This window comes from Parasteatoda tepidariorum, chromosome 5 (genome assembly GCF_043381705.1).
Source record: "Parasteatoda tepidariorum isolate YZ-2023 chromosome 5, CAS_Ptep_4.0, whole genome shotgun sequence".
NCBI lineage: Eukaryota > Metazoa > Arthropoda > Arachnida > Araneae > Theridiidae > Parasteatoda > Parasteatoda tepidariorum.
Genome location: NC_092208.1, coordinates 89,688,338 through 89,707,524, shown reverse-complemented (window position 1 = coordinate 89,707,524; position 19,187 = coordinate 89,688,338). Strand labels below are relative to the sequence as shown.

Below are 19,187 nucleotides of genomic sequence, written 5' to 3'. Positions count from 1 at the left end.
TATATATATATAATATATATAGATAGATAGATAGATAGATACCCCCAAAATGCGTTGTCCAGCAAAGAGACCCGAATCTGGTAAATCGGTCCAGATATTGAGTATTTCACAATTCGATTCGAGATCATCGTTTTGAATCTCGTGTTTGTCTCAATTATCATCAATTAGCATTTACCATTCGAACTGAAGACCGGAGGTGTTATTTTTTTCTCGATTAGTCGAAAATATGGCTTCAAGCAATTTGCGGTCATCCATCAGCTGATTTCCTTATTGACATATATAAAGCAAATGTTAAAGAATAGTGAAAGTTCATTTCCCTAATATCTTCATCTGGATTACCCACCATTGCAATGAGACTCTTTTGCAAGGTAAGCTTTCTTCTTTCATCTCATCCAGTGATCGGAAAAACTACATTATTTTCGTAGCTTACTACAACTACTTTTTTTTTTTTAAATATAGTGACTATAAACTACTTTGGAATTTTATTAACTACTTCACTACTTTAAGGTGGCGAACTTTGCTGGAGAACGTATTTTACACTTACGCTATGTGGTTTTGAATGAGAAATTGTCTGACATTAAATATTAGGGAATAATTAAAAAATATTTATTCATATTTACATAAGTCAGTTATTCAAAAAAAAAAATTTTTTTTTTCATTTAACCTTCTACTTTTTATGCCTTTTTCGAAAGCGAATATTTAATTTAAGATATGCGAAATTATCAAATACTTGAAATTTTGTTAAGTGCTTAACACTCTTTTATTTCCTCTAAGGAATAAGGTACCTCAAAAATAAGTTCTCTTCCGTTGAAATAACATCCATGCTTCACGACTGTGCATTCGCATGTGAAAGTGTGATTAAAGTGATTAATTATTTAATTTTCGTAATGGCTAGTTTCAATATTAGTTATACGTGATTTCAAATACGTAATTTCACTTAACGCTCAGCTACAGTCACAGGATCATTTTCATTGCATCCATTGACTGACCCGTGAAGATTTGAAGACATCCAATTTGAAAAATTATTAAACTAACGTTAAAAGTAGTTGCCAGAAATTGCTACAAACTACGGATTTTTTTTTTTTTGTACCGCACTACTCACTACACTACAAACTACGAAAAACAGTAGTAACATCTTCTATAGAATGATATTCGAAATTAGCTCATCAAGTTCCTGTCAATCAGTAATATCTGTAAGACATTTTAAAGTCAATGCCTTTCGGGCACTGTCCCGAAGACTTATCCAAATCGTTTCATATTCTAGATGGCTAACTGTTGTCAACTGACTCCTTAAGTTGTATATAAGAAGAATATTAAAATTAAAAGCAGGGCAAATCATTACAAAAAAAAGGATTTTAGAATTTTCGTAGTACCGAAGACAGATTCAATGTTCGGAATGCTTTAAATCACTCATTTCCTGTGGGAAAGTGCGTCAAACTTGTGACAGAAGCTATTCTAATGAAGTTTGTGAACATGAAGATGGATATTCGAGCAACAATTAAGTATATGCCTGGTTTCTCCAAAAATCTGACTATACTTTAAACGTGTAGTTCATACAAAAAAGGAACCTTAACCATACAGTAAACTAAAAGAATCAAAGTCTATTCTAAGTCTTTGTGAATAGCTGTAAATATAGTGTAAATACCACACGGTAAAATGGAATGGTTGATTGGGTAGGAACTGCACCCGTAGGACAGGGTGTGGGTATAAATGAAAGTGCAACCATCCTCACATGGTGACTTCTCGGTCATTTTGATGTAACATAATGAGCCAAGGAATTCACAGTAAAAATTATGTAAGATTGTAAAACTTCTCTTTTTTAAAAATAAAAATAAAAATAAAAATAGACAGTTGCACAAGCGTAAAAAATAAAATTTTGATTAGAATTTAATTTATTTTGCATATGCATGGTGTTTTCAATGTAAATGTAAACAAGAACAATCCCGAGCTCTTGAACTACTCTTCTTCCGGTTGCAAAGTATACAGCTGCTTACTACAGCTTATTATGCAACGCTATATGGATGGTGTTTTCTACACTAGGGAACGTTGCAAGCTCGGTATCGCCTAAATTTCCGGGTTACTGTTTGTCTTAAAGCCATTTGGCATCATTGTGTTTTGAGATTCTTGCAAACAATGTATTTGATTACTTATTACTTGTGTTTACAATATTAACAATACTTCTGTTTACATTGCTAAAAGTGCTAACACTAACGTAAGATGGTGCACAGCTTGCAACAAGAACAAACAGTAATAAACTTATGGAAAGAGGCCGTATCAAGACTGCCAAAAAGCGAGTTATTCAAAATGTAGCAACCATGTCACCTTTTTTAACAATATATCTCTAAATAACTGAAACAAATTTTCACTTCAAACTCACCAGATAATAACATTAATATCTTATGAAATACGGCAGGATTTGAGCTCAGAAATTATCTAATTCATTTCTTTTATTGAAAACAAAATTATCGAGATTGTTATTGTTTACATTTCTTCTGAAAACACCATCCATTTTCAAACAGAAAATTTTGCTTTCAATAAAAAAAAATGTTATTTCTGAACTCAAATTTGTTGTATTTCACAGGACATTAGTGATATTAAGTAGTTCGGGTTAGTTTGAAGTGAAAATTTGCTTTCGTTATTTAGAGATGTATTGTTACAAAGGGTGATATGGTTGCTAGATTTAGAAAGAGCTATCTTTTTTGGCAGTCCCGATTTGTCCTCTTTTTATTTGTTTATTACTGTTCGTTCTTGTTGCAATTGCCTTCTTGCACCCTCATACGTAGTGTTAGTATATTGTTATATATCATTAGCTCCAACAATAATGCACAAAATACACAAAAAGTAAAACTGAAATTACAGAGCCCTAACTTTCTTGCCTAAACTTTAGGGACCTATTTTACAGATCGCGAATCTATATTTTGAGGGTCAAAAATCCAAATACTTTAAATAAAAATTATCAAAGAAAGTACGTAACTTAAATATCGTCTCCTCAAATTAATTTGCAAATTTAAGATTAAGTCCCCAAATACTGCATTGTTTTAACGTATAAAAATTTGTAAAAACTTAGAATTCGTTGATTTTAACAGTTTTCATTTAAGTGGGAAAATACCTTCAAGATGGTAATTATTAAAACAGTTTACTTATTCTTTAAGCATTTGAACTATTTTATTTCTATAACCGTTGTTGAACAGCCGACCTAATTTTGAGTTAATGACTACCAATGTTCACCTCTATAGTTTCGTAATTTTGAACCCAAGCTAGAAGACAATGACGCTCGCGGATCAACAATTGGGAGAAATTTGTCCTTTAGGAGAATTTTTTGCTGGAACTAACCAGCATTTGTGTTACAATTGAGAGTAGAACCATAAAAACCTCTCACCGTTAGCCTGACGAAAAGGGGGACTAACCCATAATCCGGACGATGCGAGCTGAAGGTGAAATTCGTATCGACCAGCCATCGCTTGGATTTGAACCCGGGTCACCTCATTGGGAGGTGAGTTTTCCATCCCCTGAGCTACTAAGGCTCATCTGTTCGCGTTAAAGCCCAGTTCAATTTCAGCAAAATATTAATATATTTTAAAGCTTTTGTTCAAGCCTAAGGTATCAAAATCATAAAACTTAAGATCTTTGCATAAAATGAAAAAAAAAATCATTTTTTTCTCCTGAACACCATTTGAATTTTGTTTCTACCTCAATTAGAGCAAAATTAAAAAATAAAAACATCAATTTATAGGACGCTAACATACTCGATCATTTTGTATTGCACATAATCTCAAAACGTGTTTTCTCGTAATTTCTTCTGGTCTCTATTGTCATACCTTATAATTTATTTGTCCGTTTTTGTAAATGTTCTCCACAAGTTATGTAGATAAATAAAGTACGCACTAACTTATCAAACTTTTTTTAATTTTATTACCCTATTAAAACAACAACTTTTAGTATTTTTCATTATTTTTGCTAAGTGCAATGCAATATTAGCTGTAATTTTTTTTTTTTAATAAATGTTACGTCTATTGTATTGCCCTTCCCTAACGTTACGATTTATTTTACAAATAGCAAAAATCTTCTAGCACGATAACGGGAGCTGTAGATCTGCAGATTTTTTTCCCACCTTAGCTTAAGAGGAAAATATACATTTTAATAGAAAAAAAAACCGCTAAAAAATAAAGATTTAAAATAAAATGGAAATGAGAACAGTTTTTTCTATTTTCTTATGTGAAAAATAGGAAGAAATTTTCCGTTTTTTTTATTTTTCTAGCTAATGTTTTACTTGCCTGCGAAATACCTGCGATGTTATGGAAATGAATTTTAGTTAAAGAAACTTTTAATACTTTTCGTTTTTTTTCGAATTTTCCTTCCTCCCATTTGAAAAAGAAAATGTTTTAAGTTTTGATTTGTTTTTACCACGGTTTAGTGCATGATTTATTACATAAATCAATATTAAAAAATTCTAAACTAAAAATATAAAAATTTGGTCTCCAAAAATATTTGGGTACTTTAAACGTTTTTTCCTAATTTGCATATCTTCTTCCTGAGTCTGTTCTGATCAGAACCGTTACTAGACTTTGCGAGGCTCCTCATACTAAAACATTTTGGCTCAGTCTCTCGGAAAATGACTTACTTAAAATTCCACATTTTTGCCTTTATAATTGAAAAAGAGACGCGTTTTTTCTTCTTCTTTTTACAATTTTATATCTTAAAACAAAAAACTTGACATATTATTTTTACTCAAATTTTATTTTTGTATATTTTATAAGTGGCTCATTGAAGTTGAGAATTTTGTATTTCAAGGTCCCGCCTAAATAATACTAAACGCTCAAATAAAATTATATTTCATATCCAGAACCGGGTATCATATCCCCCAATGGTGGAATGCCACGTAATTTTGACCTCGGTAAAACGACATAAGCAATGCCTCAGCTGGTACCCCTCTCTTCCAACTTCCACACCACCACCAATGAGAGGACTTTCAGCCATGGTAGATGCGTCCCTAACTGCGCTTACACGCCGATGGTTTATGCGACTACCAGGATCGAACTCACAATCCGAGTGCTTCACCTGCGGCGAGAGCGGCTAATCGACCGGCAGTCAGGGCCTGATTATCGCCTAGGCCCAATAGGCACGGGCCTAGGGCCCACACTTTCTGGGGGCCTCAAAAATTAGTAAAAAGTCCTCAATATTACTTTTTTTTTAAATACTGAGAAAAAAAAGTTTTTCTCAAAAAATTCACTTTTTTTTTTCTTCTTCAAATTTTTTTTATATTGTGATAAACCAAACTCGTGTAAACATTGCACTAATCAAATTCGAAAGTACAGCTGAATTTTAATGGGTGCAGTTTTGACGTCAACGGCCTAAGTGAATGCGCTGAATATGAATTTTAATTTTTTAAAAGTGATATCTTTAAATAAATTATTATTTAAATGTGTTTTTAATTTTCTATGAGAGCTATATGGGAATAGTATTTTGGCTCCTTTTGCATATTTTTTGCGTGCATATTTTTAATAAAAATTATAATTAATAACCTTAATATCTTAGCATACATGCTGAAATTATTGTTAAATCTAATGAAAAGTCGGCTAGCTTTGTGTTGGTTTAAGTACTAAATAAAAAAAATAATTACAGCTTACAATGAAAAATAATTCTACTAATCAGTGACTTTTAGCATAAATCACTGATTTTCAATTGTTTGTGGTCACCAAACTATTTTTATTTTGACAAAACATTGTTTTGTTGTTTTATATTTTGCTTTAATATATAGATGCGAGAACTTTATCTTAGAAAAATGATCCTCAATTGTTTGCTTTCAAAATTTTTTGGAATGTTTCTCCTGAATCATGCAGCTCAATAGATTCTTTTTTATTGTTAGGACTATTCTTCAGAAACTTAATTTCAAAATATTTCGTAAGGGGCCCGGAAAATTTGGTGGGCCTTGGGCCTGAATTTGTCTTGATCAGTCCCTGCCGGCAGTGCTGCTAGAGCACTTTGTATGTGCAACACGATCGCAATCTTTATAAAACTTTAAATCTGTGTAAAAAATAACTTTCCTCGAGATCTTCAAAAACTTTCCTCGTTTTTTTTTTTTTTTTTTNTTTTTTTTTTTTTTTTTTTCATCTTCTTATATAAATATACATCTGTGAATTACCGAAATCAAGAAAATGTCGACTTTCACCGGTGAATGTCAACAAACACATAGTCGCTTTAATGAATGCCCGAAAAAATACCGGTTAAATGCATACCGGGCAGTGGCACTTAATCTTAAGAAAACATTGATGTAGGACATACCGGGCAAATGTATACCTGGCAGCGGTACTGAATCTTAGAAAGAAAACATTGGAGTAGGGCATACCAGACAAATGTACAGCGGACAGTGATATTTAACTAGACCAAGTATATATTTCGGACATTTACCAAAGCTATTATGTGATTGTCACATTCACCGGTGGAAGTCAACAACCACCAATTTCGGTTATTCACAGTAACATATCTATGAAATTACCGAAATATGAACGTGCGAATAAGTTTGAAATATTTAATATGATTCTATTTTCCTTATNTCCCCATAGTTTGGTTAAGAGATCATATATATACTCGCACATTTTTTTTACAAATTTCAATTGTTAGATTTTTATGATACTTTTGATAAAAAAAATATCAAATGATAAGTTTCAGTCACAAAATTAAAATTTTCTGAACTTCGAGTCAAAAATTGTCTGTTAAAGTAATGAAAAAGAATAGAGGTTTCAAGGGGGGGGAGGGAATCATAAAACCAATGTTTCTCCACATTGTTAAAAATTTATAAATATTTTGAACCATGATAACGCTCAAATGATGTAAGTAAATATGATGGCTATTTCAACCATATTATTTAACTTCCTAAACTTTATTACACGATACTATACTATGGTTTAAATTGAACTAAATACCTCAACTAAATCAACTGAATACCTCATTAAGGTTTCAGAAAAACCGCAGTATTATGATTCAACGTTGAACTGATTTTTCTTCGGATTTAGATAGGAGTAGTCGATAAAGGCAACTGGTCTTCCTTTTTGAGAAATGTAAACGTTGTTTTGTATACTTAATAAACAATCTTGAACTCTGCTAAGAGTCCCCTTGCAATCAGGCTAACCGTGGAAGGTTGACGTGGTCTTTCTCTCCCTGTAACGCAAAAGCGGGTTAATTCCACTCAAAAGTTCACCACGAAGGCAAATTTCTCCCAATACTTGATCCAGGATTTCCCTTGTCTTCTGGATTAGGTTCAAAATAAATAAGAATACGGAGTTGAACATTGGTAGTCGTAAACTGAAAATTCGGTCAGCTGTTCTACAACGGTTATAAAATAAAATATAAAAAATGTTCATTTAATATCTCATTTGAAATGTTCAATATTTTTTTCCATTATGTTTTATTAAACCCTCATACACCCCTACCCCTTTCATCAGAAAGATTCTGGGTTCGAATCCCGGGCAAGGAAACGTATTAAAATCCTGACAATTGGATACATGCATCCCAGGATTGTGCCTAATCACGTGGTTGTGCTTGGCGGGGGTTGCTATGTTACAGCAATTAGGCTTGTTTTATTAGCAAGATGAATCAGTTTTCAAATCATATTTAATTGGATGTCTATAAGTGACGTCACGCGTGTGGGTGTCGATCCTAATGGGCTTCTGAATCTTGGCATAAGCGAATGCCGCGATTTTCCTACGAAGCACGCTTACACGCACCACACTATACCCTACTAGAATACAATTACATAAAAAGTATCACGATTAATTTCATTTCTTTAAGAAATAATAATAAAAACGCATTTTTTCTCTTTTTTTGAGCTAACGATTACATAAATTATGGATTTCCAGAATCGCATTCAAATTTTAATTTTAAAATTTATATATTAACTATTATTGCAGATATCTCGATATTATTGTTGTATTTGATCTCTGAACTGAACTGTATTAAATATATGGGCCCCTCAGACAGCCATTCATCTTTAACTTGAACTTTGTAGTGTTTCGATGAGGTGGTGGAATGCAAATGAAGTATTTATGTGAATTATTGAATTGTGACTGTGTACTTATATGCAGATAATGTAAAAATATGAGGCATGACTTGAACTAATCTAGTATGGTGAAAATGAGATTATGTATATGCTATTGATATCATTGCTATAGTATGCTGCTATTGGTCTCATGACTTCAGTTGAATTTCCATATAGAAATATTTAATTGACATTTGCTGCAGAGCAAGAGGTGGCTTTTGTATTCGTATTTGGTGGAATTTAGAATTTAATTTAGCTATGTGTTTGTCTATTGCATCTATTTTGAAGTGTATTGTATAACTTCTTGTGAACCATTTGGCTTTTCTTATCCATTTTAGCATTTCAGTTTGATAGAGTATTATTTTGTTCAACAGAGTTTGTGTTATATTTGTCAAAACTGGTGTGGCATATGTAAGGATGGGGCGAATCATGGTTAATCGAGCAATCTTTTGAGTTTTAGTGCCATGTTTGATCGATAGAGTAGTACCTGTAATTTATTTCGATGTAATTCAGTTCAATATGATATCGTAGCTCTTTAAGGTGCGAAAAAGAAAGCCATTTTTTTAACAAAGGATTTAATAAACCACACATTTTCTCAATGGTAAGATAAATTATAGATTTCAATTGTAACATTTTTACACAATAGGCATTGTATTTGATGTTTTAAACTAATGTAATGTTTAGAAATAACAATTCTGAGTGGCATAATATTTCTTTTTTTTTTTTTTTATGCACGAGGGCTGTTTTTTAAGTAAGGGCAGTTTTGTTGTGTACACTAATATGTGTCCGTGCGTCGTGTCCGGACATTCCTTGGGACCAACTGTGCTCCGTTACAGCTGTGTAGGTAACCTATACAGGTCATTTCAGTGTCTTTAAAATATTCAAGTTTAATTATCAATTTTTAGCTATATTATAAAACTTAGTTATCTTTAAGTAGTTATATTATAAAATTCTTTTTTCAAATACTTTTTCTTTAAAAAAATTGAATTAAAATAAATTTATGCGTAAAAAAATGTAAAAAGTAGTTCACTAGTTACTTATTAATATAAAAAAATTAACATTATCTAAATCCTTTGCTAGGTTCGCTCAAAGTTATTATTAAAGTTATTAAAATTCTTTTTATCTAAACTACATGTGAATTAAAGTAAATTTATGGGTAAAAAAATTTAAAAAATAGTTCACTAGTTACTTATTAATGTAAGAAAATTAAAATTATCTAAATTCTTTGCTATGTTCGTACAAAGTTATTATGTAGGTCGGAATCAATTTTTATTGGACAAACATAATATACAGGATGGCAAAGAAAAATATAATTCCTCTTTATAAAAAAAAAAACGCTATTGCACATTTTTACATCTTGTTACTGTTGTTGTTGTCTTAGGTCATTAAGGCAAGGGGGGGGAGATTGTTCTTTTTTTCTAGTGGCTCCATCTATGACCAAGAATTTGACTTCCGCCGCACCAGTTTATAGACGGACCCATTCATACATCCACAAATCGTAATTTTGACCTGAACCAGAGAACGCCCCTGGTCGTCACTTTAAAACAAATGTACAGTGCGCCTAAAAAATTGACCACCTTAAATAACTTTTGGTCTAATGATTGGATCTTTACGTTCTAGGACTCTATTTTAATGGTTCGAGGGGCTAACCTCAAATATGCTAATTAATTAGGGCAAACTATATTTAAAGTTACGAATTCAGACACAAAAACGTACTTTATCTGAATAAACATACTTTTTTTTCGATGGATTCGGATTTCTGATCCCCAAAACATGGGGGGTAGCCGCAATCTGGGAAATACAGTCCCCATAGTTTGGTTAAGAGATCAGGCTATACAAAGTTTGGACCCTTTAATGTTTATTTTATTTTTTTTCATTGGTCACTATATCTCGAGAACTTTTTAGGCGAATTTAAAACGGTTTCCACACAATTATAAAATTCGTTTATCCAAAGATAACTTAATGCTAAAAAAAGAAATTTTAGTAAAAATTATTTTATTAAACAATAGTCGAAAAATGTGGAATTGTCAGGTATGCATTTTTTTTATTATTTCAAAATATGTAAATTTGCATGGCAAAATACAAAATTTGAGTGAAATCGGTCGAATAATTCCTAAAAAATCCAATTTTAAAGAAGTCCTATTTTTAAAATTCGATTTTTCAGGAACTATTCAACGGATTTCGCTCAAATTTTATATTTTGCCACGTGCAATTTTATACTTTTGATGACATACTTTAGTTACATACTTTCAAGTGATTTAAAAAATTGCATACCTTACTATTTGAATTTTTTTCGACTATTATGAAATAAAATAATAAATATTTACTAAAACCTTTTTTTTTTGTTTTTTGCATGGAACTGTCTTTGGATAAACGAATTTTATTATTCTATGCAAAAAAATTTTAAAAGCTCACGAGATATGGGGAAATAAGCAAAAAGTATAATTAAAGAAGTCCAAACTTTGGATCACTCTCTTGACCAATCTATGGGGACCCTATTTCCCACATTGTGGCTACCCCCCCTATATATTGGGAGTCAGAAATCTGAATCCGTCGAAAGAAAATTTATGTTTATTTAGAAAAAGTACGTTTTTATGTCTTATTTCATAACTTAAAATATTGTCTTACTTCATACGTAACTTAAAATATATCAAAACTATTCTAATCTTGGCTAATGATTTATTTTTAAAAGGTAATCCTGTTGGTGACTTTATTGGGCGCTGCTCAAGCCGGAGGACGCCCACCTCTGCCATCCTCTGATGCCGAAGAGTTAAATGCCCCCCTACAGCAAGGACAGGTCTCGGTCGAATATAATGAGGAACCCGAAGAACAAAAAACCGTTGAAGATTTTGATTGGAATCATGGAAGAGGACCTCCGCATGAGGCAACGAAACAACTTCCTCTCAACTATGGAGATCGAATTCCTCAAGAAAATACTGAGAGAGACCATGAGGCTTACGGGAAACATGCTAAAGCAGATACAGGATATTCTGGCAAGAAAGGAAGTCATAATTCGAAAGGTCACTGGATAGAAACTTCAGAAGATCATAGAGAAACTGGAGAAGAACACCCCAAGAGAAGTTTTGAGGACAGTAAGTTACATGGAGGTCACGATGGTAATCTAGGTTCCAACAAATACAGACTAAAAACCAGGAGAAAGTATCCTAAAAGACCCAAATATCCAAATCCTTTCGAGCAAGCATCAAAGGGACAAACACGTTCAAATGCTTACGGAAAAAATGATAAAAGCTCTACCAGCGAAGGTGACGAACAACTTTTAGTATATCGAGAAACTCATAAGAATGATAAAATACCTGAATTCAAAAATTTCGACACGAGCAGCGAAATAAATCTTAAAAATCGGGACCATACTTTTCAATTTAATAGTAATAAAAATGGTGAAGAAAGTTATGTTAAAAAAGAAGACGAAAAAGACCTATCAGGTTTAGTTCAAACACAAGATAATTCTGATCATCGCAATTATAAAAATGACAATTTATTTCAATCCCATTTACAGAAGGCAGATCAAGCTGAAAGTCATAGTAGCCTAGGAAATCAAAAAACTGAAGATGCACATAACAGACATTATGGCGTAATGAATCTTGGACATAGTAATTTGCATCATGCATCCAAATATGACCAAGATCATCGGATCAAAGATAACTATCATTCCGGAATTCATTCTCAAAATTACGGCAATAATTTACATCGTGCATCACGACTCAATAATAATAATTTTAGCAAACATAATTATGGTTATGGTAGTGGCTCTGGTTTACATTCTGCAAACTCACACATTAAAAGCTCTGGAAATAGTAATTTGCATCATGCAGCTCTGTTCAGTGAAGATCATTTGAATAAACACAATTACGGTTATGAAAAAGATTCTGGTTTGCATTCCGAAAATTCTCAATTTCAAAGTTTTGGAAATAACTTGCAACACACATCAGGATTCAGTGAAAACCATTTGAGCAAACATAATTATGGTCATGGTAGTAATTCTGGTCAACATTTTTTAAATTCACAAGTTCGAAGCTCTGAAAATAGTAATTTGCATCACAGATCTGTTTTTGGTCAAGAGCATTTGAATAAACTAAATCATGGTTATGGCAGCAATTCCGGTCTCGATTCTTCACAAGTTCAAAATTCTGGGAATAGACATCATACAACTGGATATGGGGGGCATAATTCCGGATACGAAAGAGGTTCTGGTCTGCACTCAGCCAATTCACAAGTTCAAAATTCAGGAAATAGTCATTTACATCATACATCTGGAATTGGTCAAAATCATTTGAATAAACATAAATACGGTTATGGCAGTAATTCTGGTCAGCATTCTTCACAAGTTCAAAATTCTGGGAATAGTCATTTACATCATACTTCTGGATACGGTGGACATAATCACGGATACGAAAGAGGCTCTGGACTGCGCTCTGCCAATTCACAAGTTCAAAGCTCCGGAAATCATCATAAAACCGGATATGATAAAAATCATTTGAATCATCGTAGTAATTCTGGTTTTCAATCCGTAAATTCACAAGTTCAAAACTTAGAAAATAGTAACTTGCATTCACATAATAAATATCATACATCCGGATTCGGTCACGAACATTTGAATAAACATAATTACGGTAATGAAAGAAATTCTGGTCTCCATTCTACAATATCAAAAGTTCATAACTCTGGAAATAATTTACATTATACGTCTGGATTAAACAGACATGGATCTAGAAGTAATTCTGTTGTGAATTCACAAGCTCATAATTCCAGAAACAGAAATTTACATCATACATCTAGGGCTCATGATCATTTAAATAAACATTCAAACAGTTATGGAGGAAATTTCGGCTTGCATTCCAAAGTTCATAATTCTGATTTAGCAAACAGCTATGTCGCTGCATCGCATACTTCAGATTTACAAGAAACGCGTTCAGGTGGAGATCAATATGGGCAAAATAGAAAACATAATATGCAAAAAAATACTGGCTATGATAGAATAGCTCAAGTAGACGTCTCTAAGGGAGTTGACGAGAAAAACTATAGGCCTGATTATCATTCACTCAATCATGATAAAAAACATAGCTATGGCTCTAGTAAACGAGATCAAGTACACTACAATTCGGGAGCTCAACACAAAACTACGGGCTCTGGAGTATTTTCTCCAAGCCACAGCGATGTGTTTGGAGCTAACAAGAAGACTCTTAATGAATATTCAAATAATGAACATCACAAAATTATATTTCCAAGCCACAAAGCAAACGATGGGTACTTTTACAATGAAAATGAAAGTGGCAACCATGATAAATACAAAAAAGAGAACGCACAAGGCATAGGAGAAATAACGGTTCTTGGTTACAAAACACAACCTGCAGGAATCAAAGGTTTCAGTGACCATCATAAGACTTTGAGCACTCCAGGTGAACAATTATATGCACATCATACAAAAAAATCACTCCCTGTTTTTGAAGAAAACAAACAAAAAGTCAAATCTTCTATAAAAACGAACAATCTTAACCACCCGAAGCAACCGCACTTGGTAACACACTCTGGGAAACATAATACGAACAGTGAAAACAGTCCTTTTTCAAAAACTGACCAAATTCATGATCACTATCAAGCTTTTGAAAGATCACCAAACACGAAAAGTCACAAACCCAATCAACCAAAGTACCCCCGAATCGGAGCATACAGTGGAATTAAGGGTGGTTCTGATAAAATCAGCAGACCCCACTTCCAGTTAAGTGAACCTAGACATGCATCTGGAGTAAAAGGGGGAATTTCTAAAGATCTTATGAAGACTATTCCAGACTTTCCAGTCCAATCAGATGTCCCCATCATAGAACAAAAAGAATTTCCACTTGAAAAAGAGCAAACACTTGGTCATTGGTCAAAAAGCTCTTCCAAAAATGCAGAACCTCATCTCATTAGCCAACAACCTCAAGCAGAACTATCTTATGAAGCACTGTTGGGAGAAGGAAAGTATCCAGAGAAATCAAGTGGATACGGGTCAAGTGGATTCGGTAATCCTGCAACTCACAACTCAAGAAATAATGAGTACAAGGTAGGTATTAGCACAAGTAAAAAACTAGAAGCAAAATAATTTTTTTCGTAATTAGTTTTTAGGAAGTATATTCGGGCACTAAAAACAATCCATTGCTGTTAATATAGTCACGCATTTTTCAAACCTTACCTAGAAATAAAGTGCGTTTTTCTCAAAGGCTTCCTCTTGGAGTTTTTCACGTGACGGTCAATCAATATGTACAGAGTGTTTCAAAAATATCTGATGGAAATGTTATCAAAAGTAAATATTTCACCAATAATTATAAGAAAATAATACCAGTTTTACATCCCAAAGTGCTGGTTCAAAAAAATTATGTGTGTATTTATACTTTTTAACTTTTCGAGAAATTCAAATCGGATATTAAGTTACCAAATATGAATTAAAACAAATTTATGAAGAAAAAAAATTTCAATGTTTTCAACACCGACGCAATATTAAAAGGATTACTTTAAAAGCTCATATCTAGTACAATTTTTGACGAGATGTTTTTCTTTCTTTTTTTAAATTTTAAAATACTTTTGTTAATGATTAAAAATTATTCAAAAAATTATGTTTAATTTTATTGAATATTTTTACAATTATATGAAAAAAGGATTTTTTTTTTTTTTACTAAAAGAACAAGTTGATATTTCCATAAATAAAACTAGGTTTACGAAATTTTCTACAATTATTGCTTATAATAACTAAAGTAATGGATACAAATTACAAGCTATAATATTCGTATACACTGAGTGACTAAATTATTATGACCACCCCCTCAATACAGTATTGGACAACCTTTATCTCGTAATACTGCTCGAATTCTACTTGGCGTAGATTCTAGAAGATGTAGGTACGTGGAAGTTGGAATTTGATCCCATATCTGATGAAGTGCAAGTTCAATTCCGTCAGATTGGATGGCAATGAATCCAGCAGCCTGTCTTTTTGATCTTATCCCACAAATTCTCAATTGGATTGAGATCTGGTGATTGTGTGGGCCAACAAAGCATGGTAAAGTCTCCGTCATGCTCTTCGAACCTTCTGATGGCGATACGAGCTGTATGACAAGTAGCATTGTATTGCTGAAAGTATCCATACCCGTCAGGGTACAGCATTAACATAACAAGACGTACTTGATCTGCAATAACACCTAAATACCCTGGGGTATTCAGATGCTGTGCCACAGGAATCAAAGGACCCAAGCAATGCCAAGAAAACATCCCGCAAACCATAACATTGCCCCCACTAGCTTGAAGTGTTGTGGAAATGCATTTGGGGTCCATGCTTTCGTGCTGTTTTCGCAATATCCGAACCCAGCCGTCTGCATGGTATAATTGAAAAGGTGATTCCTCAGAACACATGACCCTTTTCCTGTCATCTACTGTCTAATCCTTATGCTCCTTTGCAAATTGGAGACGTCTGCTCTTGTTCAAGGCTGACAGCAGAGGCTTTCGAATAGGACGTCGGCCCATAGCCCATACCAGGAATGGGCCAACTGTGGCCCATCGGAAGGTTTAATCAGGCCCGCGTATAGAATAACTTGCCGATCCGTGGCTAATATAAAGCATTTTCGTATCTACTTTGTTTAAAGCTATTTTTGTTCAGTTCATTCTCTTTTAACAAAGCACTGATGACATTTTTTCTTTCTCTATTTTTGTTCTACAAAACATAAATTGAAGGAAATAGCTAGCACAGACAGCTTCAATTAGTGAAATGTTGAAAACAGAAGCTCTTTATAGAATAGCCGCAGATTGGCGTCATCTGAAGCAGTTGTTTCTAAATATGCCAAGGTCTGAGTTTTACAAATCATTACCAAAAGCTAGTTTCCCAAATTTAATATCTCATGCTCAGAAAATCAGTGCTATGTTTACTTCATCTTATATTTGTGAACAAGTGTTTCCAACTATGAACCTCAGAAAAAATCATTTCGGAAGTAGATAACAGACAAACATTTAGCCTCGTTCCTTAAAATCTGTTTAGAGATGTTCGCAGTTGCACCTTCTGTTGCTCTACTGTTGGACTGGACAACTCTGGCAAGTCTCCTTTCAGCTCGAGCATTCAGTAGCCTGTAACGACCACAAGTCTAGCGTTCAGACCCGGTTTTCTGCTCGGTAGTCCACATTAATAACTGCTTCTCTCGAACACTTCCAAAGAGCAGCCGCTTTGCTGATACCGACGCTTCGATCATCCAGCTGTCAAATTCAGTTCAGTCACGTTTTTCGTCCATAGCTCCGCTCGTAACACAGTGCAACTGATGGTTCACTTGCATTGCATTCACTTTTTGTAGCTATCTCGCCCTCTATCGTGGCCTCACTGTGACGCAATAGCTCATTTTGCATAAAACTGTCAGGTGGTCATAATAATTTGGCCACTCTATGTGTGCATGCCCTTGCCTTCCGAAGATTCTCTCCCATGAGCAGTAATTTTTGAAAGAGAAATAAGTCCATATGCAGCTAGGAGCTGAGGAAGTAGTTAATTTATTTAATTATTTTATTTGAATAATCATTGTAGCAGGAGTCAGGGTGGCTCCGGGGATAGAGCGCTCGCTTTCCAATGAAGTGAATTGGGTTCGAATCTCAGCATTGATGGGTCGATTCGAATTCCGCACCCGGCTTGCAGTGACCACAGTGCTGACGTAAAATATAATCATGGGTTAGAATCCCCTTGCCGCCAGTCTAACCGTGGGTAACAGTTCGTGGTTTTCCTTTCCATGTAATGCAAATGCTGTTGCGATTTGCAATTGGCAAAGACGTTCGAAAATTGGCGAATACTTTTAATGTTCGGCTAATAATTTAAAACCCTTACCGCAGACCCGGAAATACTAAGTACTTTTTAACTAAAAAATAAAAAAATTTTACATGGCTTAGTGTTGCATATTGATGCATTATTTTTACGCCGAAATGCTCAAAGCTTTCAAATGATTAACAAGGTAAAACTCGGGAGTTTGAAATCAGAATTTTTTTATTATCAATAATCATTTAAAACAAATTATAAAAAATACTAATGAAATAAAAAAAAACTAAAAACCTCAGTGCTTTTTTTAATTGACCATTAGTCTGGTTTAAAGCGAATTTGAGGCAGATTTGCATTTTGCCCCCCCCCCCAAATCAATCATTCGCTACGGCCCTNCCAATTCTATCGTTCGCTACGGCCCTGATTGATACACATATTTATGCATTAGGAAAAAGTTTTTTTTAACCTATTTAGCATAAATTGTGTTAAAATTATAAGTGGTAAAAATAAGTAGGCAGATACTCGTACTATACTCTTTGTTAATATAATAATCGTCTCAAGGTTATCTCACTTCTCAATTCCTACTCCGTTGCCTATGTTTCCTTTTCTTCTTAAGTTTTTGTTAACCGTCGTAGAACAGCCGACCCACTTTGCGTTTACGACTACTCATGATCAACTCCGTAGCCTTGTCATTTAAAACCCAATCCAGAAGACAAGGGAACTTCTGGATCAAGTAGTGGGAGAAATTTGCCTTCACAGAGGATTTTTTGATGAAACTAACCCGAATTTGCTTAACATGGAGAGGAAAACAACGAAAATCATCCACGGTTAGCCCAACTGCAAGGGGACTCTGACCCATGATCCCTCTACCACTGACGATATTTTACGTCCGCACTGTGATCGGTGCGAGTCGGGTGCGGGATTCGAACCCGGTTCACCTCATTGGAAAGCTCCATCCCCTGCGCCACCACGTCTCCATTACCATGGTTAAGGCAACTGTTTATTTTCTCCACGGCGGTACGTTTCCGCAAAAAGTCGGAATATACTGGAGAGGGTAGAGAGAATTGCCGTAACTATGGTAAAGGATAAGAATTGGGCAAATGTCTATTTCATTGATTTAATTCTCTCTTTTCAATTGAAATAACGTGTGTATTGCAGGAATCCAAAGCTATGCCGTATGAATTTAAATATGAAGTAAAAGATGATGATGGAGCCAACCAATACAGAGAAGAGAAAATGGATGAGGGTGGTATGCTGACAGGTCGATACGGATATAAGGACCATCACGGAATCTACAGGCATGTGGAGTACCAGGCTGGTAAGGAGGGTTTCAAAGTATCCAACATAAAGACAAATGAACCAGGCACAAGCAATTCAGATCCAGCTGATGTCCATTTTGAAGTTCATAGTGAACCAATATATTAGAATTATACTATTTATACTAGTCTCATATGCACAAAGGTAAGAATCATTCTAGCACCATGGAATAAAGGTTATTGGAAATTAAGTCTAAAATCTCCTACACTTTTAACATAACTCTTTTTTGCAGTGTAAATGACAGTCTCTGGCAGGAAAAAAAAAATCATTTACTTTTTTAATAATAGCAGTATGAAAATTGCAATAGACCGATGAATTTTTATTTTAAGACAACTAAAATGTACTCTATGGTGTAATGTTTCGACATAAAACATTTTTCAGAAACCCTATTTTTCTCCCTACATTATTTTAAGCATTGTTTATAGTGTGTATTGAAAAATAATTTTTTTTCTTCGATTCTAGGTAAAAAGTTGTGACGGTAAGAGGTTGCTCATCAAGCATTGTTTGATTACGCACATTGTTTAGATATTTATTAAATGTTATCTCATGAGTTTATGTTGTGTTTTGTAACAAATAAAGATGTTAGTGTCTAGCTTGTTGAGTTTAACTTTGTGATCAGTCAAGAACAGATTCTGATCCTGGTTAATGCATAATTCATATAGTAAATTCGTATGGTAGGGTGCACAACCATTTTGAAAAAAGGGCTACATGTTCCAGTATCTAGATATGTTGAGGCATTTTTTTTTCCGAAATTTTTAATTCATCATTTTATTTTAATTTATATCATATAATTTATATTATTTCAATACAATCAAACACTATGTCTAAAACACTTAAGTAAACGTCAGTGTTTTTGACACAGTTCTTTTTATCACTCAACTTAGTAAAAAGCATGCATAAATTAAATTTTTTAAATAATTATAATTCTTTTCCTATTAGTTTTAATTCATTGTTTTCTTTAATCAGTTAACTTAGTAATATACATGCATAAAATTAAATTCTTTTAAATATTACATTCATTCAAAACTGAAGAAAACCAAACTGATACTTTTTTTTTTTCCT

The 19,187-nt window shown here is 33.6% G+C and overlaps 1 protein-coding gene across 1 annotated transcript; it reads left to right on the top strand.

Moving 5' to 3' along the window:
- Positions 1–210: 210 nt before the first annotated feature.
- Positions 211–18,264, top strand: LOC107456316 (putative uncharacterized protein DDB_G0289263). Its single transcript, XM_016074159.3, has 3 exons — positions 211–368; positions 10,728–14,096; positions 17,967–18,264. Exons 1-3 carry the CDS (start codon positions 351–353, stop codon positions 18,231–18,233), a joined length of 3,654 nt encoding a protein of 1,217 aa, XP_015929645.2. The 5' UTR covers positions 211–350; the 3' UTR covers positions 18,234–18,264.
- The last annotated feature ends 923 nt before the right edge of the window (positions 18,265–19,187 follow it).

Bases quoted from the DNA above. Each gene is read 5' to 3' on its own strand.
- LOC107456316 (XM_016074159.3), top strand. The intron at 14,097-17,966 runs GTAGGTATTAGC...TGTGTATTGCAG, and splicing joins CAAGAAATAATGAGTACAAG to GAATCCAAAGCTATGCCGTA.